The sequence below is a fragment of the Pimephales promelas genome, chromosome 8, assembly GCF_988280905.1.
Source record: "Pimephales promelas chromosome 8, fPimPro1.hap1.1, whole genome shotgun sequence".
NCBI lineage: Eukaryota > Metazoa > Chordata > Actinopteri > Cypriniformes > Leuciscidae > Pimephales > Pimephales promelas.
In genome coordinates, this window is record NC_142776.1 from 1,827,588 (window position 1) to 1,852,859 (window position 25,272).

At 38.1% G+C, this 25,272-nt stretch overlaps 1 protein-coding gene across 2 annotated transcripts; it reads right to left on the reverse strand.

The window, feature by feature from the left end:
• Positions 1 to 206: 206 nt before the first annotated feature.
• On the reverse strand, positions 207 to 24,864 carry LOC120467924 (zgc:123305). 2 transcript variants are annotated; one of them, XM_039656522.2, is made up of 20 exons: positions 24,723 to 24,864; positions 20,933 to 21,133; positions 18,506 to 18,601; positions 18,191 to 18,420; positions 16,657 to 16,761; positions 14,801 to 14,906; positions 12,381 to 13,104; positions 10,024 to 10,117; positions 9,559 to 9,752; positions 8,601 to 8,694; positions 8,206 to 8,275; positions 8,044 to 8,136; positions 7,822 to 7,895; positions 6,456 to 6,576; positions 5,698 to 5,846; positions 5,528 to 5,614; positions 2,684 to 2,836; positions 2,200 to 2,314; positions 2,002 to 2,105; positions 207 to 914 (listed from the first exon to the last, which is right to left on the reverse strand). In XM_039656522.2, exons 2-20 carry the CDS (start codon positions 21,122 to 21,124, stop codon positions 770 to 772), a joined length of 2,946 nt encoding a protein of 981 aa, XP_039512456.2. In that variant the 5' UTR covers positions 21,125 to 21,133; positions 24,723 to 24,864; the 3' UTR covers positions 207 to 769. The 2 variants fall into 2 exon arrangements, with proteins under 2 accessions (XP_039512456.2, XP_088989827.1); XM_089133701.1 differs by lacking the exons at positions 207 to 914; positions 2,002 to 2,105; positions 2,200 to 2,314 and having other exon boundaries at positions 2,701 to 2,836; positions 5,512 to 5,614.
• Positions 24,865 to 25,272: the final 408 nt, after the last annotated feature.

Consider the following 25,272-nt stretch of genomic DNA (forward strand, 5'->3'; position numbering starts at 1 on the left):
ACATAAATAAATATATTTTGGCCAGCCAGTTTGTATAAAACACACACACACACACACTATCCCTTATCATTCCTGTAGTTTTTGTGTCACAGTTCCTGAAATCAGCATGTCAAAGGTGTGTGTCTCCATGCTGAACTATCAGGAAATAAGGGTTACTATGGAAAACACCACTAACTATATTCCTGAAAGTCCAGACAAGCGAAGTGTCAAGTGTCACTCAGTGTTTTTATTGTTTCAAAGTTCTTTTAAATACAATAAATGGAAGTCAAATACACATATGTAGATTGTCTTTGCTCAATTTGAATGCTGAAAATAAATAGAAATACAATTTAGTTGTATAAAGTATTTGCTGATAAAACAAAGTTTTACCCACTCAAATATGTGTAAAAAAAAACAAAAAGTTAAAATATACAATTAAAAACCCTTGAAAGTGACATATAGGCCATTATTTGGTGGAGAAGTTGAAATGAACATGAGAATCCCAGCTCAGTGTTATAGTAATAGTGAAGGCACACAGCGGCTTTAACACAAGTTCATGCGTTTTCTTTCCATCTGTGGGGTCAAAAGAGGATTTCTGATCAGGAAGAGCTGCTCAGTGTAGTGTTATAGTATCACTAATATAGACTTGTGTGTGTGTGTGTGTGTGTGTACATCTCCAGTTGAACTGCTACATTAGGTTTGGCTGTAAATGCACAGACACATTGGGCTCTATATAAAGGAGAAGTGTTGAGAAGGAGGTGTAAGATGGTCACTGAGAGATTAGAGCAGACTACATCAGATCGTGGAGATCCAGCAGAGGCAACGGCTCCCTCCAGAACGAGAAATGGCTGAACTCAGGACAGGTGAAGGATGTGGATGAGTCTTTACTGAAGAAAGGGAAGAAGTGATCCACCATCTCACTGAGATGAGAGTAGCTGAAACACACACACACACACACACACAAAGCCAGTCAAACTAAATTATTTCATTTTCTTTATATGTCAATGTTAGCAATGAAAATAGAAGTGAGTAAGTGTGTATGTCTTTGTTTATTTATGAGGACAGAAATGAATATAATGACATTTCACTGTGTGTGTGTGTCATGGGTAGATTTAGGGGTCGGATTAAAGTGTGTGTGTGTGTGATGGATAGGGTTAGGGGTCAGATTAGAGTGTGTGTGATGGGGAGGGTAGGGTTAGGGTTGGTGTGTGTGTATGTGTGTGTGTGTGTGATGAGTAGGGTTAGGGGTCGGATTAGAGTAAGTGTGTGTGTGTGATGGATAGGGTTAGGGGTCAGATTAGAGTGTGTGTGATGGGTAGGGTAGGGTTAGTGTGTGTGTGTGTGTGATGGGTAGGTTTAGGGGTCAGATTAGAGTGTGTGTGATGGGTAGGGTAGGGTTAGTGTGTGTTTGTGTGTGTGTGTGTGTGTGTGTGATGGGTAGGTTTAGGGGTCAGATTAGAGTGTGTGTGATGGGTAGGGTAGGGTTAGTGTGTGTGTGTGTGATGGGTAGGTTTAGGGGTAAGGTTAGAGTGTGTGTGATGGGTAGGGTAGGGTTAGTGTGTGTGTGTGATGGGTAGGGTTAGGGTTAGTGTGTGTGTGTGATGGTTAGGGTTAGTGTGTGTGTGTGTGTGTGTGTGTGATGGATAGGGTTAGGGTAGGGGTCGGATTAGAGTGTGTGTGTGTGTGTGTGTGTGTGTGTGATGGATAGGGTTAGGGTAGGGGTCGGATTAGAGTGTGTGTGTGTGTGTGTGTGTGTGTGTGATGGATAGGGTTAGGGTAGGGGTCGGATTAGAGTGTGTGTGTGTGTGTGTGATGGATAGGGTTAGGGGTCGGGTTAGTGTGTGTGTGTGTGTGACGGGCAGGATGAGCTAACCCTAACCCTAACCAGGCGTCGGGTTTAGTGTAAACCATATGATATACAGTTTGTACAGTATAAAAACCATTACGCCTATGGAATGTCGTTACAAGTATAGCATAGTATAGTGTGTGTGTGTGTGAGAGAGAGAGAGTGATGTAACCTACGAGGATTTGTTTCCTTTGGTCTTTTCTTGTATGAGTTCTCCTTTCGGGTTGACAGTGAATATGTGAGTTTCAGGCACACCAACCTCCTTATAAGCGTATGCATCCTAGACACACACACACACACACACACAACATGGTCAGGCTCTCAGTGATATTCCCTGGAGATGCCCGTGTTTCTACCATTGCAGAAAGCCTCACGTTAGTTCTGTTGCCAAAGGCTGCGTAGAAGGGATGTCTGATGGGACTGAACAGATCCCTGATATCAGTGAGACAGGCGATCTTAAACACCTCCGGCTTCTTCTCAATCACCTCCCTGAGAAACACAACAACTACATTAACGGTGCTTTCAGCTTTAGTGCCGTCTGTGCCGCGATCAGGAAGTGGACTTTAGGGCTCTGGCTACATTAGACTACAATAAAATCACCATGAGATCATTTATGGAACATTGCGGTGTGTATTGATTAATCTTCCTCTTCTCTGATGACGAGGGCGGGGCTATAACCTGTCATTCACATGAGATCAGCCACTAGCAAACCACAACCGGACACAGACAAAATCAAGCCCCGCCCACATTTGTTCTTGTTCCAGAAAGTGTTTCACTCGATATACGACACAAGAGAGAAAAGATGAGCACAGCTTCTGTTTCATTTAACATTAACACGGCTCGTGTCCACGTGCTCACCTGTGTAAGGCTGAAAACAGGCTGCTGGGAGCCAGTAGCACTGGGCCTTTGGGCAGGACCGTTCCTCTATCATTGACCCACTGTAAGTAACCCTTCGTGATGTCTGCCATGCCTATCGCTCGAGCCGAACAGTACAGGAACTTATAACCGTTCCTGCAAGAGAAGAACCAAATCAGAGATGAGCGTTCGAAAGACTTTTAAATGTCTCTTCTGATATTTCAAAAATATCAAAATTTTATTTTAATGATCAAAAATACGGTAAAAACAGTGTAATATTATTACAATGTAAAATAGCTTGTTTTTTATGTGAATATATAGTAAAATGTAATTTATTTGAGTGAATTTTCAGCATCATTACTCCAGTCTTCAGGGTCACATGACCTTCAGAAATCACTCTAATATGATCTGATGCTCAAGAAACATTTCTGATTATTATCAATGTTGAAAACAATTGTGCTGCTTCAGATTTTTGTGGAAATCTTTTTTTTTAATAGAAAGTAAAAAAACAGCTTTTATTTGAAACAGAACTTTATAGTTACTGTCAATTTATTAATTTAATGCATCCTTGCTGAATAAAAGTATTAATATATCAATTGCAGAAATAAATGTATGCATTTTACACCATATATTTAAAAACAGCTGAACGGGTTAGACCAAGATGTACTGTTTCCACAGTATTTTCAATTTTGATATTTTTAGGTCAAACCGTTCTTGTCTGTCAGTCATATAATGGAGGTCTATGGTCACCACCTCAAAGAGCATGCACAGAGATGTCCAAATTAAACATGATTTAATAACTCGTAAATGTAAGTACACATTGATGGCCTAAGACACGAAACGAGCGGTTTGTGTGAGAAAACGAACAGCGTTTATATCGTTTTTACCTCTTGTAACCACAGCCACGTGGTGGTGACCATAGACCTCCATTATATGACTGACAAACAAGAACGGTTTGACCTAAAAATATCAAAATTTAAAATACTGTGGAAACAAAGACACCTACATCTTGGATGCCCTTGAGGTAAGCTAAAACATACCAAAAATCAATTTCAGAGTCAACAATTCCTTTAACATAGTGACATAGTGGGTTAATTAATTGATTTGCAAAGGTATCATTATGTTATGACTTTACTTGTTGGGGCACATCATTATTAACTAGTCATTTAGTAATTGTAGTAATTTTCACATGAATTTGCACTAACAATGAAGTAATTAATCATATATTAATGCATATTAGTGTACCTGTCATATTATCTGGAAGTTGAAATACAAGGCTTTGGCTCATTCTGGTAATTAACATATTAATTAACACTATTAGTTAAAAAAATAAATTATTATAGAATTAATCCACGTTTACGTATTTAATTAATAACAATTTATGCATGAACCCTACAGACTCTTAATTAGTTCCTAATGTGGTAATCATTAGTTTAGGGCTGTCAACTTTAGTCGTTTAGTCGACTAATCGGTCGATGCCGTCGTGGTCGACTGACATTCTTATTGGTCGACCAGTTGCATTTTTTTTTTTTTTTTTACCAATAGAAGGAATTTTTCAATGACTTACTCCTTGATATTTATTCATTTATAATCAGTTATTTATTACTGTATTCTAAATATAATTAGCCTATGTTTTGTCCCCAACTTTAAAATGCTTTAATTTAGGCTATTTTTGTAACTGCGCCACAGTTTAGCGCACACACATAATACACTCGGGAACCGCACCTGTGGCTGGCTGCGCTGCTGCTCGCGCTCGGTAAGGGATGCTGTATTCATTCTGTTAGAACGCTGGTTGTTTTGGCTTTAGTCGACAAAATGTCCAGGAAATATAAATCTTTTGTCTGGCTGCATTTTAAAACAAAGACGACAAGACTGTGGAGGGAGGCGATCGCGTTGCCATTATGAGCGCGCAAGTCGCGCGCCTACATTTAAAATCGAACTTGAGCGCGCAAAAGACGTGAGCAGCCTTTTAACGGCTATATCATGCTGACTCAATAGATTGTGTTTTCTTAATGTTTTCGTTTTTATTTGTACACTTGACGCATTTGAAAATAGCCTAAATAATGCAACAAAACGAAAATAAACCTATACGCGGTACAGCCTATTATAGGATTGTTTTTAAGTTATTTGTTTTTTTTTGAGTGTTGTTTAAAACGCCTTGATCGTCAGGACTAAAGTTAACCCATAGCTTTGAAAGTAAAGAAGAATATAAAGCCTGTATAAACGAGAGCTTTTGTTGGGATTTTTCATTATGTGGCAGATAGCAGTTATATTTTTTGCAGCGTGTGGTGTGGTCAGGTGCGCGATTGGGACTGTACTATAGACCTAGGACAGAGCTCTTCACTTTTTGCAGTTAAAAAATCACTTAATTTTCAAAGAATTATATTATTATTATAGTTTTATTTATTTGTGATGTTTTTTCGTTGTTGTTTTATAAATGCTCAATGACAATTGTTTAAAAAATGTTTAATCAAAATATCACGTTTTTTGTTTTGTTTTGTTTTTTTTTTGTCGACTAATCGTCGAGCAGGACTCGACTTTGGTCGACTAAGGATTTCTTTGGTTGAATACAGCCCTACATTAGTTACACATTAATTCAGTATTATCTGTGCATTAGTTAAGCATGAATTAATGCTTATTAGTGCACCCGAACTGTATAGTATATGCAATTATTATAAATCATTAAATGGCGTGCCCTTATTTCCAGTGCATCTCAGGGAATGTTTTTTACCTGCTTTAAAGAGTGTCTGTATCAAAACTATCCTAAAAATGGCACATGATTACAGTGAACCACAAATGTTTTGTCGAAACCAGAAACTTGTGATTTGAACCTTGTGTTTTTCTTACTGATGTATTTTGTGATACAGTTTAGCGATGCCATGATGAGTCCAGTCTTTCCCCAGCTGCGGTAAGATGTGACCCAGCGCATCTGACCTAATAGAGTGAGAAAGGTGAACAACTGTTTAGTATAACGTCCCACATAGTGCTTTAAGGCTCAGACAAACACACAGACTCACTTAGTGATGGTTCCATCGATGTCTGAGATGATGATTTTGTCATCGTAGTTCCACAGGTAAATGGCGGCTTCGCAGCGGCAGGTGCCCTGGTACTGCGTGGTCACACTGAACACAACATTATTGGCCCCTTCGCGCAGATTTAGACTCTCCTGCCACACATAATACATAAATCAAATCTCAAATTCATATTTACACATGTCTAGTTTATTAAAGAGGTTCAAAACCACATTATTTTTCTCCATTGTTGCGGCTCCTCTCTTCCCAGTCTGTCAGTAACGCTCTGTTTAGTTCCTGTGAAGCCCCTCCTCCTGAAAAGCCCACTGTGCTCTGATTGGTCAGCTGGATCAGTGTGTTGTGATTGGTCGAGTGTTTGGGAAATGTCCCGCTCTCACCATAACCGCCAGTTTAACACACTACTGACTAACTCAACCAGGCCCCGCCCCTTTATTCTGCGCATGAATTATTATAATGAGGAATATTGTGACGTGTTCAAACTCAAGACTACAATGGAGGTGTTTCAGGAGTTCAACAAACACTGATATAGAGAAGAACTCTCTTTGGTGAGACTTTTTTTTACACTTAAAGATCATCAAAAGAAAGATAACTGTAATAGAGTCGTGAAAATGAACATGAATGGTATTATCTACATTCATTATCCGATTTTGTGGTGCAATGTTTCAATTTATTTCCAAGCTGCAGAAAGCCCAGTTGCTCCACACAAACGTCCGATATTGATAACGATGATGATGTGCTCTTACGATCTGTTCAGACGTCAGCCGGAGGGATTTGCGATACATCAGACTGATGCACTGCATCATCTCACCCTTCTTCATCACGGACACAGAGCCATCCTCATCGCTCGAGAGTTCAACAGAACTCCTGTGCACACACACACGTAACAAAACAAGCAAAAACACCAATTCTTGACTTTATACTGTCAAAGATGCAATAAGCAACAACGCACATTTCCATCAGTCAGCCAATAGTGCTGAGTTTCATCATGTTTATCAGAATATCAAAGGTTAAGAGCTCTCTGAGCAGAAGAGGAAGCACATTTATCTGATTGTACCAAAACATATGCAATGTTATACAAACATTTCATTTAGTGGTGCACAAAGGCGTTTGTATTTGTATTTGTCGTGTATTGTTTGGACTTTATACTGAGAACTGTTGGTGTGGATGCATGAAGTTTGGATATTAACTTGTTTTGCTCATTTGCATCATTTTTTGTCTAATATGAGACACAAACAAGACACTTTAACCCTCTGGGGTTGTTCGTTTCAGAGTCACACTCAGGGGACCCAAAGACCGGGATTCATATTTAAAAAAAAAAAAAAAAAAAAAAAATCATGATTTTTTTTTTTTCTTACTCATTTTTTATAATATTTTTTCTTTTCTTTTTTGGTGTTTTGAGAAAATTTCAAAAATAAAAAAAAATTATAATTAGTAGTAATGCAATAATTATGACAAAATTTCCCCCCATTGAACATAATAGAAAAAATATTTTTAAAAAAATATATTTTTTAAAGCTGTATTTCATTTTAGAGTCAAGCCTAGGCCTCAAAAAATCAATTTTTGAAATGAGATGGATGCCATCTGGTGGACAAACTGAGCATTTTAAAAATGCAAAACACATGTATAATCTGAATTTTTGAATTTTTGGTGTGTTTGTGTATAAAAGTGTGATTGTGTGTGTGTGGATGTGTCTGTTTTGCACTCTTGATGTTTTATAAATTCACCCCTTCACTATTGTGTGCTTTTTTTCAAGATCGTGGCTGATTTGTAGATTGTACGCACAAAAAAACTCTTTTTGCCAATTTCCCATTCATTTTCCATGTGGGTCCATTTGGACCCGAACACCCCAAGTGTGACTAATTTAAATTTAAATTAAATTGTGTACCAACAAAGTCACCAAATTTCGGATCATTCCGAGGAAGCTGTGATTTAAAAAAAATATTTATTTAAATTCTCCGGGTCCATTTGGGCCGAACAACCCCAGAGGGTTAATGCATTGTTGGTGGCTTTGACTGGTGCATGGATAGACCATTATTTTATCCTCAAATATTTGTGTCAAAAGTGGAATGCATATTTAATATTCTGCATGCATGCAAACACACGTCTTACTTCAGGGAAGAGGGTCCAGCGACAGCGGGAGATGCTTCAAGCTGATTCCCTTCTGAGTCGGCCTTTGTGTTTCCCTAACATGGAAAGTTTTTCAAAATAAATGTGCGGTAAGAGATATTTACAGTCAGCAGATATTGCACAATCATCTCAGGGTTGCTTGTTTCAGATTTAAACATCAGTTCTTTACTGATAGATTCTGTTGAACATGAAATCAGGTTTTACCGCAATATTGTTCAACTCTTTCCTCCTCCAGGAGAACCACCAGCGGCCTGACTTCTTTGGCATCTTATCTTTGACTAGTTGCTCAATGGTGCTCTACAACAACAGAGAAGTCATTATCCCTGAATGATTAATCATTTAAGCACTGGTCAAGCACCAACCTACCTTTGGTAAAGTCTTCTGGAAAGCTTGAACTGACAGAATCATTGGAGCAGCAACAGCCCAGTTATAATACCTGAAACCAATCAAAAGCCCTATTAGTATTATCAAACTGCATAGCAAAATAAAATCTGACTGTGCCATGTCTAAATGCATAAAACTGGAAATATAGTTCACTTCAATTTAATTCAATGTTAATGCACCAACCAACAGTTAGGCTTTCTATATTACTTTGAAAAATTGTTAGTATGTTAATAATACTAATATTTCATCCCTGAAACACGCAGATTCTTACTAACTAACTATATTGCAACAAGCATTTCCTAAAGCTGCTTTGAAACGATATGTATTGTGAAAAGTACTATACCAAAAACTTGAATTGAATTGAAAATGTAGCGAACTTTGAGTTGATGCAGATGACCAGGTTTGGGTCTTCAATTATTCCAGGGTTGTTGACAAAGTCTTGATACTTGACAAGATGCTCTGTAAACTTCTCTGCAACAAATGCAAAAAAAAAAGTTAAAAAAGAAATTTGAGCATTTTTTCTGTCACTGAAAATAAAATGGTGCATAAAACACTAAAATCACAGGCAATCAGAATACATTTAAAGTTTAATATACGGCTATCTGAAGCATGAGTTTGGACCAATAATTTTAATAACAGTGGTTTAAAAAGAAAGATGAAAATATGTTACTATATAGATCACAAAACAACTTTGCATAAATATATAAAATACATATTGTTTTTACTAATAAAAAAAACTTAACCAAATAATTTTAGATTTTATTGTATTTATTATTATTGTTAGTAGTAGTAGTAGTAGTAGTAATATAATAAATAAATATTATATTTGTAATGCTGTAGTGTAACAATTATTTAGTTATTGTGTTAAAAAGCAGAAATAAACCAATCAAATACAATAAAATAAATATTTTTATTTTGTTTTATTTTTATTAATATATTTTGCTATTGTTACTATTATTAATGATTGTAATAATAATATTTGATGAATTTAAAATTTTTACTTTTTTTTTGTTTTTCTCTCAAAAAGCAGAAATAAAACAAAATATACAATATTTTATTTAGGATTTATTATTAGTTTTGCTAATAATATCAATGATTTGTAATTACAGAATACATTTAAAGTTTAACATACGGTTATTTGAAGCAGCAGTTTGGACCAATGAGATTTGACATTTAATATTTAACAATATTATTGATCTGTGTTGTACTACTTTCATGTTATCACTGTGAAGCTGCATTGATACAATCTGTATTGTGAAAAGCGGAATATAAATAAATGTGACCTGACTTGACTTGACAGTGGGCGGAGCTACAAAAGTCTGTGTCGTTCTGTACCTTTACTGATCTGACTGATGTCTCCCCTCCCGCACAGAGACATGGTGACGTCCAGTGTGTCAGTCGTGGAGTCGGACAGATACTCAGTGCCGCTGTCTGCGTTGGTGCTGCCCAGAGACTGAGGGGAAAGCTGACCCGAGGGAGGAGACGGATCCGACGGTTGGGACGGGCGCAGATCCGACGACTCTGTCTCGCTGAAAACACAGAGGAATTTACAGAGGACACACCTACTCATCCTCCACATTTAAAATAATCATCAAGTCATCAACAACACAGAACCATCAAAGACAGTGATCTGTCCACAAAATTCACATTAAAATAACTTTTTCTTAAAGCGGACCCCCAATATTAATAATTGGTCATCTTTGATGTAGAGCAATTCTGAAAAGTTGTTATTATTATTACATTTTATTTTTATTTATTTATAACAAATCGGTAATGCATGTTGGTAATTGAACTTCTAACCTCTTGGGGAAATAGAGGGCAGCGACTTCAGGGTTAAGACTTAAGAGGTCGTCTAGATAGATATCAGACGGTCCCAAATGTTGACTCCGCTTGACTAGGAAGAACACATACAGGTCAAATGTTTCACACCAATTTCAAGCACAGAATAAGTACAGACAATGGTTCTCAATATCCCCTCAATATCCGAGGATCGAGGCCTGAGGAGGGGGAGGATCGAGGAGTAGGAGGTGAGGATCGAGGCGTGAGGAGATAAGGATCAAGGCGTAAGTAGGGAGAGGATCGAGGAGTGAGGAGGCGAGGATCGAGGCGTGAGGATCGAGGAGGCGAGGTTCTAGGAGGTGAGGATCGAGGAGTGAGGAAGGGGAGGATTGAGGAGTAAGGAGGCGGGGAATGATGAGGGGGAGGATCGAGGAGTGAGGCGAGGTTCGAGGCATGAGGAGGGCGAGGACCGAGGAGTAAGGAGGCAAGTACTGAGGTGATCGAGGAGTAAGGAGGCGAGGATCGAGGCATGAGGAGGGCGAGGATTGAGGAGTAGGAGGGGCGAGGATCAAGTAGTAATGAGGCGAGGATCGAGGCATGAGGAGACGAGGATCGAGGCGTGAGGAGGGGGAGGATTGAGGAGTAGGAGGGGCAAGAATCAAGTAGTAATGAGGCGAGGATCGAGGCGTGAGGAGGGGGAGGATCGAGGCGTGAGGAGGGGGAGGATTGAGGAGTGAGGCAAGGTTCAAGGCATGAGGAGGGCGAGGATTGAGGAGTAGGAGGGGCGAGGATCAAGTAGTAATGAGGCGAGGATCGAGGCATGAGGAGACGAGGATCGAGGCGTGAGGAGGGGGAGGATTGAGGAGTGAGGCAAGGTTCAAGGCATGAGGAGGGCGAGGATTGAGGAGTAGGAGGGGCAAGAATCAAGTAGTAATGAGGCGAGGATCGAGGCGTGAGGAGGGGGAGGATCGAGGCGTGAGGAGGGGGAGGATTGAGGAGTGAGGCAAGGTTCAAGGCATGAGGAGGGCGAGGATTGAGGAGTAGGAGGGGCAAGAATCAAGTAGTAATGAGGCGAGGATCGAGGCGTGAGGAGGGGGAGGATCGAGGCGTGAGGAGGGGGAGGATTGAGGAGTGAGGCAAGGTTCAAGGCATGAGGAGGGCGAGGATTGAGGAGTAGGAGGGGCGAGGATCAAGTAGTAATGAGGCGAGGATCGAGGCATGAGGAGACGAGGATCGAGGCGTGAGGAGGGGGAGGATTGAGGAGTGAGGCAAGGTTCAAGGCATGAGGAGGGCGAGGATTGAGGAGTAGGAGGGGCAAGAATCAAGTAGTAATGAGGCGAGGATCGAGGCGTGAGGAGGCGAGGATCGAGGCGTGAGGAGGGCGAGGGCCGAGGAGTAAGGAGGCAAGGACTAAGGTGTGAGGAGGGGAAGAATCGAGGAGTAGGAGGGGCGAGGATCGAGGCGTGAGGAGGCGAGGATCAAGGCGTGAGGAGGGCGAGGACCGAGGAGTAAGGAGGCAAGGACTGAGGTGTGAGGAGGGGGAGGATCGAGGAGTAAGGAGGCGAGGATCGAGGCATGAGGAGGGGGAGGATCGAGGAGTAAGGAGGCGAGGATCGAGGCGTGAGGAGACGAGGATCGAGGCGTGAGGAGACGAGGATCGAGGCGTGAGGAGACGAGGATCGAGGCGTGAGGAGACGAGGATCGAGGCGTGAGGAGACGAGGAACGAGGCGTGAGGAGGGCGAGGACCGAGGAGAAAGGAGGCAAGGACTGAGGTGTGAAGGGGGAGGATCCAGGAGTAGGGGGGCGAGGATCGAGGCGAGGATCGAGGGGTAGGGGATGAGGATCGAGGAGTGAGAGGATCGAGGAGTATGGAGGCAAGGCGTAAGGAGGGGGAGGATCGAGGAGTAAGGAGGCGAGGATCGAGGCAAGAGGAGGGCGAGGATCGAGAAGCGAGGATCGAGGAGGCTTCCTGAGGAGTCATGAGGGAGGAGTTTTATCGACTAAACATGAAGCACTCATAAATTCCTCCTCCCTCCGCGGTCACAATCATTTTAATTTATACTTTACCTCTGCAGGTGATATAAACCACACATCTTACATATTTCAACAGGGCATCTTTCTTTATTTTTATGTATTATAATTATTTCATAAATAACTAAACTTCAACAACATAAGGGCAAATCCTTTGAGCGCTGCTGATGACGCTGTGTGATCAAGAATATTCCAATACACAAATAAGCTATCCTTCGATTCCTCCGTCCTCGTTTCTTTTCCCTGCGGCCTTCGCTCGCGTCCTACAGGAGCGGAGCTGAGAAGCGAGGAAAAGAAACGAGGATGCACAAATAAGAATAGAGAAGCACCCAATGTAATCCACTACCTTTCCTCTTGTCCTGAGGGTCTGAGGCTTTAGAGGATGACTCGAGAGCCGTCTGATCCTCTGATTGGACGATGGACTCCGTCACTCTAGCGTTGTCAGCATCCTGATTGGTCAGTGAAGTCTCGAATCCCGCCCCCTCCTCTGAGTCTCCCGTCCTGAGAGTCAGTTTTTCAGCTGAGCTTTGGTGTTTTGGTAAAAACGTGATTGAGTTCATTTCAGTTTCTTCTTCTAAAACCTTTGGTTCAGTCTCACTGAACGTGACATGGGTAATGGTTTGGATTTTTGAGACAACCGAGATGTTATTCTGATCACACGTCTGTCGGCTTTCTATGACAGCGTCTGAATTACCTGCATTGTTGACAGAACTGGTCCCGTGGATTGTATTGGCAGAGCTAGTTTTATCATACGTTTTAGTACCATTGTCTGTGCCGCTAACAGTTTCAGATGTTAAGTCTCTAATCTCTATGTTTTCCAGTGTGGTCAAGGAGTCGTCTGCCGATTGAAAGGTCACTAAATCCGTTTCGGTGACCTTAATGGATGAAGAAACCACTTGGTCATGGCTGGTCGTACCAATCTGAGGTTCTGGTCTCACTACAGTCACAACAGAGTCAGGGCTGTCACTGTCGAAGGATGATTGTCGATGGATGGTACGAAAGTGGGAGTGGTCAGCGGGCGTAATGGAGGAGGGCAGCGAATCGGATTCATCCCTCTCTGCCTGACACACCTACATAAACAAAGATGCACATGCAATCATCTCAGAAAGTGTTATAACAGCCTTGTCCAAATGTATTCAGACACCTTCAACATTTCTCACATTATCACAGTTTATTCGCTCTAGTTTAGAAAATGGTAACAAGAACTGGTTTGATATTCGACTGGTTTTGTCCGTCCTTCCGTTCGACTCTCACACATGAATTATGTTGAATATCTGTCAGCTGTTAAATTTAACTACACAATTAAATAATACCAGTTTAGCTCAACCGATTATAAAGCAATGCTTCATGTTGTTCAGTGTGTGTGTAAAAAGAGCATTAGCAATTAAAGGAACACTCCGACTTTTTGGACTTTAGCTTATTCACCGTATCCCCCAGAGTTAGACAAGTCCATACATGCCTTTTTCATCTCTGTGCGTGCTGTAACTGTCTGACGCACCCACCGCTAGCCTAGCTTAGCACAAAGACTGGATGTAAATGGATACAGCTAGCATACTAATCCCAATAAGAGACAAAATAACGCAAACATTTTCCTATTTACATGTTGTGATTTGAATAGTCACAGAGTGTACAAGTAACAAGGCCATATGAGACACAGATATCTTTTAACCGTATATATATATTGGGAACTATCTTCTCAGAAGGCGAAGCACTGCTACTCGAGTGGAGTGATTACCACATGTGGTAAGGAGCAGAAAGTTCGAAAGAATCGAGTCAGCAATTACTAGATAGTAAAAGCATAGTTTACATAGTTTTGTCTTAAGTATAAAATCATTGGTTACCCGTAAGCCAATCACATAACGTTTGGTTATGACGTGTTATTCGCCAGCTCAGCCACGTCGAACTTCCGCGTAAACACATGTATGAGGCGAAAACGAAACCATCGAGCAAAAAAACGGAAAATATTTGTGTTATTTTGTCTCTTATTGGGATTAGTATGCTAGCTGTATCCATTTACATCCAGTCTTTGTGCTAAGCTAGGCTAGCGGTGGGTGCGTCAGACAGAGTTACAGCACGCACAGAGATGAATAAGGCATGTATGGACTTATCTAACTCTGGGGGATACGGTGAATAAGCTAAAGTCCAAAAAAAGTCAGAGTGTTCCTTTAAAGAAAACATGGTCAGATCAAAGTGTCCGAATCATTTTTGGTCCCAAATTTGTATACATTTTAGTGGTAGTCACTGTATGATGATGTAAAAACTAGGGCTGTGCAAAAAGTAATTGCGATTAGTAATTAGTAATTAGAAAGTCTGTGTTTACATAATATATTTGTGTGTGCTGTATATAATAATTTTGTATATATAAATACCTATGCATGCATGTATATATTTAAGAATTATTTGCGCTTAAATTCTGTATATATATATATAAATACATAATCTATATTATATAAATATAAATATTTTATATATGAATAACACATTTTCTTAAATATATACAAGCATGTGTGTGTATTTATATACACAAAATAATTATATACAGCACACACAAATATATTATGTAAACACAGACTTTTATTTTGGATGTGATTAATCGCAATTAATTTTTGCACAGCCCTAGTAAAAACATAAAAAATGATGGTGTCTGAATAATTTTTGGTTTGACTGTGGGTCAGCTCACTTGGCTTCGACACATTCGGACATTTTGAAGGGCTCTAATCTGCGATGAAAGCCTCACGCATGCAGTAGTTTAATTCAGCACGTTACCTTTGGAAAAGCGCCCCAGTTCCACTGCATCTGAGGTCCTAAAGACTCCTGCGGCTTGCACAACTCAGAGTCACTCTTCGGAGAGGAGGGCCGACTGTAGAACACACTACCGACAGAGACAAAAGAGAAACTCACCATATGAAAAGAGGAAGTTCAAATATGGTGAACACATCATTTGAAGATGTTTGACATTCACACCCGCCAGCCCACCGGATGCGTGTGTATTTCAGCAGTGGTGTGTAAGGCAGTCACTCCGACTAGCCAGGGTTGAATTTTATATATAATATATATATTTTTCAAATGTAGTCTTTTAAAAAGCCATCTATAATAACAAACTAAGTGCAATGCATTGTCAAATATACCAGGTTTTTGATGCGTATCAATAATAGAGCCCGACCGATAAAGGATTTTGAAGGCCAATACCGATACAAATATATATATATATATTTTTTTTTTCAGAAACGCGCAACATAACATTAACAGATTTCCCTAACGTTAGTTATTTGTAGTTATTTATGAGTTTTAACTAAAATAATATGATAATGCATTTTAAAAAGAAACTTGTTTCTTTTATTGTCACAACAGAACAGACTGATGATAGTGGCATTAGCTAGCTTTGTGGATCGCTAGTCTATGATGAGCCATAATTTAGCAATGGATAACGTCATACTGGAAATTGTAAAACATACATTTTCAATATAACAGGCCGAGGAGAGATGATACGTCTCATTGCTATAACTGTCACGCGCTATTAAAGAAATACTTCCCGTCAAAAGGTTAAAAGGACAGTTAGTCGACTACACGGTAACAACGTAACGTAACGATTACTAGCTAATTCCGCTTCACTCTCGGCTTATTTAACAGCAGCAAAACTAGACATGATAGTCACAAATTTTGTCATGCTTATTTGAGTTTAGAGAACTGATGGGGATGATCTTTTAATTGTTATACAAGCAATGTATGCATCATGCCCAACTCAACGAGTGTTGCCAACAGGAACGGTGTAGAGCGCCTTCTGGTGGACAAACTATACAACACTCATGACATGGTTCAAGCACGTTTCGTCCGTTTTTATTTTATTTTTTAAATATTAATTTATCGGCCATTATAACTGCCGATACCGATAGTTTGCAAAATGCCTAATATCGGCCGATAATATCGGCCTGCCGATATATCGGTCTGGCTCTAATCAATAATTAAATATCTGAAACGCTTACAATACTAATTTTCCACAGAATAGACACACAATACCAGATTGTGTCTCTCTCTCTCTCTCTCTCTCTCTGACACACAAACCCGTCTCTCTTACTCACTCGATTCATTTGCTCCGGTTGAATATTGTTAAATGAGTTTTGTTGTTCTTTTTTTTGAATTGTATTCTGTTTAATGTGTTTATATTTTGCACACTGCATGGTTTCTTTTTATCCTTTCATTTTATATGCTCAATGTTTTATTGTATAACCAGAATTTGACTAATTCCCAACAGACACCCAAAGTGTGCGCACATAAATACGCCTCTCGATTCTAAATTGAGTAATTTTTGCTGCTTATTGCACTTACAGTCAAATACACACAGTATTTACATAAACACATTTAGTTATGTTTTAAGTGAACATAAAGAGTTGAGAAAGAGAACGCACGTGTAACAGTGTAATGGATCTGTGGTTCAGGTCTTAAAGTGACAGCAACCTAATAAACCTGCTGCCAGATTATGGGATAATATTACAAATATCCATATGGCAGTTTTTTCGTCATGATATCGAAGTCATAATTGTGGCCAGTGAAACATTTTAAGTGGCTAGTAACTTTGGAAAACAGTGACTAGCGAGCAAAACCGGTTAAGGATATATCCGTACCTCTCGCTAACAGAACACTCTCCCTCAGAGTGAGGATGAACGTCTCTCGGAGCGCCACCCGATTCCTCGTAGGGTTCCTCTGACAGCGAGAAGTATATAGACTTACTGTGGAGAGTAAAAACAAAAACCATTTGTAACTTCCTGAGGTTGCACCGTAACTCTGTACTATATTTAGTTGCGCCATTTGCACTTAAAGTCACCATGAAATCAAAACTGACAATTATTTTTGTTTTTATGGAATATAAATGAATTATCCATGCATATCATTATCAGAATATCTTCTCTGATGACGAGGGCGGGGCTATAACCTGTCACTCACATAAGATCAGCCAATAGCAAACCACAACCATCCAATCAATTCCTCACAAACAAACTGAAGCCCCGCCCACATTTGTTCCTGTTCCAGAAGCGTTTCACTCGGATATACGACACAATAGAGAAAAGATGAGCACAACTTTCATGCCGACTTTAAGCCAGAACACAAGCTCATAGAAAAGTAATGAGATGTTTAGTTTATCCATAATGATCCAATAACTTGAAATACATTGAAATACGATACTACTAAGGTATTTTTCATATGTAAATAAATAACATTCAAAAATTCAATTTGAAATGAATAAGGATCAATAAATAAATAGTGATAGAAACAAAACATGATATTTATTTCGATTAATTTACAAATTTAACAGTACTTTCTTAGGTAAGTACATGCACTGTAAAATAAAGTGCCTCCATAAAGTGCTAAGTTTAAGTTTAATTGGTGTGTAAGTTGCAACTTAGGGCCAATTCACATTAAAACTAGGTAGTAGTTAAGTATGGATAAATAATCAAAGCTTCATGCAATAAGCAGTCACCAATCTAACTTCTTTTCGACAGTTCTCATTGTCAATGTAAATAACATTAAAAAATGTAAAATTCTATTTGAAATGAATAAGGATCAATTAATAAATACTAGGGATGTCAAACGATTAATCGCATCCAAAATAAAAGTTTGTGTTAACATAATATATGTGGGTGCACTGTGTGTAATTATTTTGTATATATATATATATATAAACACACACACATATGCATGTATATTTAAGGAATTTTTTTTAAATATATATATATATATATATATAAATCTATATACAGTCATTACATAAAAATATTTCATAAATATATACAAGCATGTGTGTGTATTTATATATATACAAAATAATTATACACACCACACACATATATTATGTAAACACAAACTTTTATTTTGGATCCGATTAATCGTTTGACAGCCCTAATAAATACTGATACAAACAAAACTATTTTGTTTAAAAGTATAAATTACCTTTATTTATTATTACGATTAATTCACTTTCATAAGTACACCGTCAGTACATGCAAGCGCATGTACAGTAAAATAAAGTTAAGAGTTATTAAGTTTAATTAGTGCATAAGTTGTAACTCCTTTATGTTAAAACTAGCGTAACTAGAGCAACTAGAGCTTCACGAAATAACCACCATCTGGAAAAGTTAATCAGCTTAGTAAACATCTAACCTGGCCGCCAAAAGTGACTCGTCCTTGAGGAAATCCTGGTCTAGCCCTTCTCCCTTCTCGTCCGAGGAGGATCTGTCGTCCTCGCGCTGATGGTTGTCTGATCGAGCACGTTTACGCCGGCGTTTTCTGCGTCGACTGGAGGAAGACGTGACGGAAGACTCGGTCGTCTCGGACACTTCGAGAACATCGGTGGGGATGGGAGAGGTGCAGAGATGAGCGGGAACCATCGTCTGACACGGACACGGGGAGAGAGAATCGTGAAAACCACAGCAGAACGTTAGAGAGAGATTCGTGAACTCGGACATCCGGACAAACCTCAAAATCCTCGCTCTCCTCCACAAAGAACGCCTCTCCATTATCTCCCAGCTTCATATGCAGGCTCACAGGCTCCCCGTTGATCTCGATATCCACCTGTGGATGGGCGAACACAGCGGTTACGTCATGTGACCTGACCTGGAGCAATACTTAGCAATATGGATTTTGAAAACCAACCAATTACGAGGGAAATCAGATTTTCTTCTCTTGTTTTGAAATAAAATGATGCGCAATGTAGACATACTGAAGCCTCTTACATTATCTATGAGCTCATTAACATATGATTTACATAATGAAGTCCAAAGGTATGGTACGGATGCAAAAAAGAAAAAAAAACATGTTTAATTCTAATGGTTATAGTGGAAAAGGCCATTACAAAATGTGTGCAAGAAGCTTTAGCACACTATAAAAAATACTACAAGGTGTAAAATGCAAGGACAAAAAAATATTACTGAATATTACTGCACTTATGCATGGCATTAAATTAGCTGTAAAATATAAAATATATTAAATCAAATTACATTCGATTTAATTGAGTTTAATTGAAAATACAAGCAAACTAAATAATTAGAATATCGTGCAAAAGTTCATTTATTTCAGTAATTCAACTTAAAAGGTGAAACTAATATATTATAAAGACTCATTACATGACTCATTACCTTTATTTGTTATAATTTTGATGATTATGACTTACAGCTGAAAATTTTCACAATATTCTAATTTTCATAAGCTGTAAGGCATAATCATCAAAATTATAACAAATAAAGGCTTGAAATATCTCACTTTGCATGTAATGAGTCTATATAATATATTAGTTTCACCTTTTCACACTATAAAAAATACTACAAGGTGTAAAATATTACAAAACAATATTACTGAATGCACTTATGTATGGCATTAAATTAGCTGTAAAATATAAAATATGTTAAATCAAATTACATTCGATTTAATTGAGTTTAATTGAAAATACAAGCAAACTAAGACTCATTACATGCAAAGTGAGATATTTCAAGCCTTTATTTGTTATAATTTTGATGATTATGACTTTTCACAGCTGAAAACCTTTTCACAATATTCTAATTTTCATAAGCTGTAAGGCATAATCATCAAAATTATAACAAATAAAGGCTTGAAATATCTCACTTTGCATGTAATGAGTCTATATAATATATTCGTTTTACCCTTTAAGTTGAATTACTGAAATAAATGAAGTTTTGACTGATATTCTAATTTTGCGAGTTTGACCTGTATGACTGCAAATAAATTAAAGTTGCTTTAAATTGAGTTTAATTAGATTAAAAATGAAGGTAAATGTAATATAACTGGCATTAAATATCTTGTAAAAATAATAGTTTCATTTAAAATGAAAGGAAATGCCACTGCTTTTACATTAAAATATGACTGTCATCACTGTCTAGCAAAATGGAAATGTTAATTTTTACTATTTTTAACACACTAATCTAATCGCTTGCACATCTTGAAAACTATTTCCTGCTAACAAAAGGTTCCCTGGTGTTAAAGTTTGGTTACTTCTGAGAAAGAGGAATATTTTGAGCTTTAACTAATGTCAAAAAGGCTTGAAATATCTCACTTTGCATGTAATGAGTCTATATAATATATTAGTTTTACCCTTTAAGTTGAATTACTGAAATAAATGAACTTTTGCACCTTATTCTAATTTAATTTTTTGAGTTTCACCTGTACGACTGCAAATAAATTAAAGTTGATTTAAATTGAGTTTAATTAGATTAAAATGAAGGTAAATGAAATTCCACTGGTGAATAAAAATATAACCAGCATTAAATATCCTGTAAAAATAGTAGTTTCATTTAAAATGAAAGGAAATGCCACTGCTTTTACATTAAAATATGACTGTCATCACTGTCTAGCAAAATGGAAATAATAATTGGTAGTTAATTTTTACTATTTTTGAGACACATCTAATCACTTGCACATCTTGAAAACTATTTCCTGCTAACAAAAGTTGAATTACTGAAATAAATGAACTTTTGCACCATATTCTAATTTTTTGAGTTTCACCTGTATGACTGCAAATAAATTAAAGTTGATTTAAATTGAGTTTAATTAGATTAAAAATGAAGGTAAATGAAATTCCACTGTTGAATGAAAATATAACCGGCATTATATATCCTGTAAAAATAATAGTTTCATTTAAAATGAAAGGAAATGCCACTGTTTTTACATTAAAATATGACTGTCATCACTGTCTAGCAAAATGGAAATGTTAATTTTTACTATTTTTAACACACATCTAATCGCTTGCACATCTTGAAAACTATTTCCTGCTAAGAAAAGGTTCTCTGGTGTTAAAGTTTGGTTAGTTCTGAGAAAGAGGAATATTTTGAGCTTTAAGCAAACACAGATTCGATTAGATCTGCACTGATGTGACTCCAGACTCCAGCTCACCACTTTCTCTTTGGACCGCAGGACTCCCAGTTTCCCGAAGCGGACGTGGAACGGGGAACACTGGTAAGTGCCATCAGGCTGGCGGACCACGATCACGTCGATGCCACCGGTGAGCGTGGCCGGGTTCAGGCCGCGATAAAGCTCCTTCACCGTCACAAACACCGTCTCGGCCAGCTGACCCACGTAGTTCATGGTCTGGGACTGAAGAGAGACACACAGAGATTAGGAGTGAGTCTCAGCTCATGTTTTGCTCTTTAATATCCGACTGTGACCTCTGCACACAGAGCAAGAGTCTGACAGTGCGCAACATCTCAACTTTATGATCATGACATGCTGGCAGATCTGAAGCCACGCCAAAACTGAAAGCATTGCCTTCACAATCTGAGTCAGGCCGTTTATATTACCACACAGAATAAGTGCATGTAAATTGGTTATACGTTAATCTCTTCAATGTCAGGACTTTATCAATGGAGCAAGTTTTTATTTGAAAAACCCTGCACTGATGAATAATTCACAATAAGATAATAGAGTGAGTTTTGATGCTGACATTAAGAAACACTTGAATCTCTTTAGCTCAGAGGACGACATCTTTAACAGCTGGTTAAACATCTTTCTGATCCATTTTTGTATTTTATATAAATCAAGCAAAACGCCAGAGGACGAGCCTGAGATGTACAGAGATTTTCAAGCATTAAAGGAGTAGTTCACTTTAAAAAAAAAAAAACGTTTGCTGATAATTTACTCACCCGCATGTCATCCAAGATGTCCATGTCTTTCTTTCTTCAGTCGAAAAGAAATTAAGGTTTTTGATGAAAACATTCCAGGATTTTTCTCCATATAATGGACTTCAATGGGAACCAAAAGACAGTTTCAGTGCAAACTGTTCAAAGGGCTTTAAACGATTTCAGACGATAAATAAGGGTCTTGTCAAGCGAAACGATCGCTCATTTAATAAATAAATAACAAAGTTTAAGTTTTATAAGCTCAAATGCTCGCCTTGCTCTGTTCTGTGATGCCCGTTCTGTCTGACTCTCCTGTTCGAACTCGTTCATCAAAATGAACGAATCTTTTTTCGAGTCAATTCATTAGTTTCGTTCATTGAATGAACCAAATGACTCGGAAAAAGATTCGTTCATTTTTATGAACGAGTTCGAACAGGAGTGTCACGAACGGGCATCACAGAACAGAGCAAGGCGATCATTTGAGCTTATAAAAAAAACTTAAACTTTGTTATTTATTTATTAAATGAGCGATCGTTTCGCTTGATAAGACCCTTATTCATCGTCTGGAATCATTTAAAGCCCTTTGAACAGTTTCCACTGAAACTGTCTTTTGGACCTTGAACCGTTTGGACCCCATTGAAGTCCATTATATGGAGAAAAATCCTGGAATGTTTTCATCAAAAACCTTAATTTGCAAGGGGGTGAGTAAATTAACAGCAAAAGTTTTTTTCAAAAGTGAACTACTCCTTTAAAAAAAACTCATATCAGTCACTATAATATGTCAGGCTTGAGAAAAATGTCACACAAAAACAAAAAAAAAACTTTGTACAACAAACAACAAATAAGATCTGACCAGACCAAACCTGACCTTTTTTATTAATAATAAGGTCTCAGCCGGGACAAACAAACACACACTCAGTCCAGCGTTTGGATTGTGTCTGATGAAGACATAAAAATACAGTTTCATCACAGCAAATAAGACATACATGAAATTCCTGCACAATAATTAGAGAAAAATCACTTTGAAAACAGACCTGACAATGCTTTTTTAATTCGAGGGAATTATCAATCGACACTAACAGAGCAAAATCTTCCGCTCTGACCATCCATGAAGAGCACATACCCAGATCGACAGATGATGATGATGATGAAGGCCTGTAAAGCCGGGAACCCATCGAGGAGTACAAACCTCCTTCATCCTACAGATGAGCTCAACACTAACTATCTGGATAGATCATCCACACAGAGGAGTGTGTGCAGAGCTTATTTTACTTCAATTCAAGCCCTTTATTCTGTCTCTCTCTCTGTGAACCGTGTGTGTGTGGAACGAACAAAGAAGGTAATACTAGTGGTTCTGAGAGAGACCCAGTACATTCATGCGCTCTCACACACACACACAACACAAAACACATCCCACCCAAACACACACACAGACCCGGCTGCACATACAGCATTAAAACTGTTATTTCAACATTAAACCAGCTAAACGTGAAAACAGACCACCCACACACACACAGAGAGAGAGAGAGAGAGAGAGAGAGAGAGAGAGAGAGAGAGAGAGAGAGAGAGAGAGAGAGAGAGAGAGAGAGAGAGAGAGAGAGAGAGAGAGAGAGAGCATGAAAGCCATGCCAGCAGTTTCATCTGCTATTGTGTGGAATTGTGTGTTTGAGAGAGAGAGAGAGAGAGAGAGAGAACAAACGAGCTGTCTAATTCTGTCCGACAACGCTCTCAATTTACAGACTGATGTAAACCTTCATCCACTCAACGTCACATAAATCTCGACTCGACTCGGACCGGAGGAACTGATGTCGAAACTCGCACAGGGGTGAGTGAGCGACTGTCTATCAATCTTCAGGATGACCTTATGACCTCTAAACAGAGAATACCTCAAACCCTGTGTGCGTTCAGTATATATGTGTACATCTCGGCTGCCTTGAGTAAACTTTACATGCTCATCCTTGTAGAAATGTCATTAAAACTTTAGTTTTGAAAATATTTAGGCCAGAATTGTTAACCACTGTTAGATACCTGGGTCAGTATGCATGGCAAAAATATCACAAAACAATAAAGTTAATCATTTATATTTGTATCCAAAACTAATTTTAAGTAATCAAGCATAACATTGAGTCAAAATTAGATACATAAGTTCTGTCCAAATGACTGAATTTACACTACCATTCAAAAGATGTTTAAAGGTTTTTGAAAGAATCTCATTTGCTCACCAAGGCTGTTTTTATTTGATAAAAAAATCAGTAATATTGTGAAATATTATTAGAATTTAAAATAAGTGGTTTCTATGTCAATATATAGTAAAATGTAATTTATTCCTGAGATGAAAGCTGTATTTTCAGCATCATTACTCCAGTCTTCAGTGTCACATGACCCTTCAGAAATCACTCTAATATGATGATTTGCTGCTCAAGAAACATTTATGATTATTGAAATAAATGTCTTAACTGTGATTTTTTTTGATCATATAATACTTGCTGTATAAGAACTTAATTTTTTTACGTTTTAAGTACGTACTTAGAAAACCGTCGTGGCAAGTTTATCAAGTCAAGACAAAACTATCATGTTTGAGCAGGACTGTAAATGAATAATTGAATCCTGTTGCAGTTTAACAGTACGCCACACTACGTCACATTAAAAAATGAGAAGAAACCCCATATTTTAGACGTTAAACGTGATTAAACGGATTCTGTAAAACTCAAAATGACTTCCAGAATAAAGAGATCAATAATTTCAGATCAATAAATCAATTTTGTATGCCTCCGTGTCCACTGTCGAGCATCAAAGTCAAACCATTTACAAACTGTTCTTACAACTCGCATATAAAGTCGTCTTTAGAACATTTCCTGACTTTAGGTTTCTATATATAATCACTAAAGCTTAAAGTAAACAATCCAGGGACTCTAAAACATCTGATGTTGTTACAATTTACAATGAACAAAAACACAGCGTAGCTGTTTATAAACACAACAAACTCATTTTATATGGCAAAAACTGATAAACAAACACATTTTACAATATTATCATGTAAAATGATAAGTTAATTCGAGCGCACTTACCTCAAAACACAACAGCGATTCATTAGAAACTTCCTGCACTCTAACGCCCACGTGAGCACGTCAATCAAATGGCATCCAATCACAGGCTAGGACTCGTCTCAGGACACGCCCTCTGTTGACGTGTGAGTTTGTTCCGCTCCTCAAGTGTCAGTGAAGAACCGCTAGAGGGAGCGTGTGTTTATTTTTATTTATTATTTAATTTTATAGCGTTTATATGATGTATACAATAATAATAATAATTATCAAAATAATTATTCACAAAACAAGGAGTTTTTTGTTGACATTTTCGAAAGAGTATCTCTCTCATTCTTAAAGGGATAGTTCACCCAAAAATGAAATGCTGTCATCCTTTACTCAAGATGTTACAAAGATGTATGTGTTTCTTTGTTCTGTTGAACACAAAAAATATATAGTTTTGGAGAATGTTGGAAATCAAACTCAAAAATTTCTGATCTCCATTGACTTTATAGCTACTTTGAGTTTGATTACCAACATTCTTCAAAATATATCTTTTTCTTTGTATGTTCAACACAAGAAAGAACTTCTACGG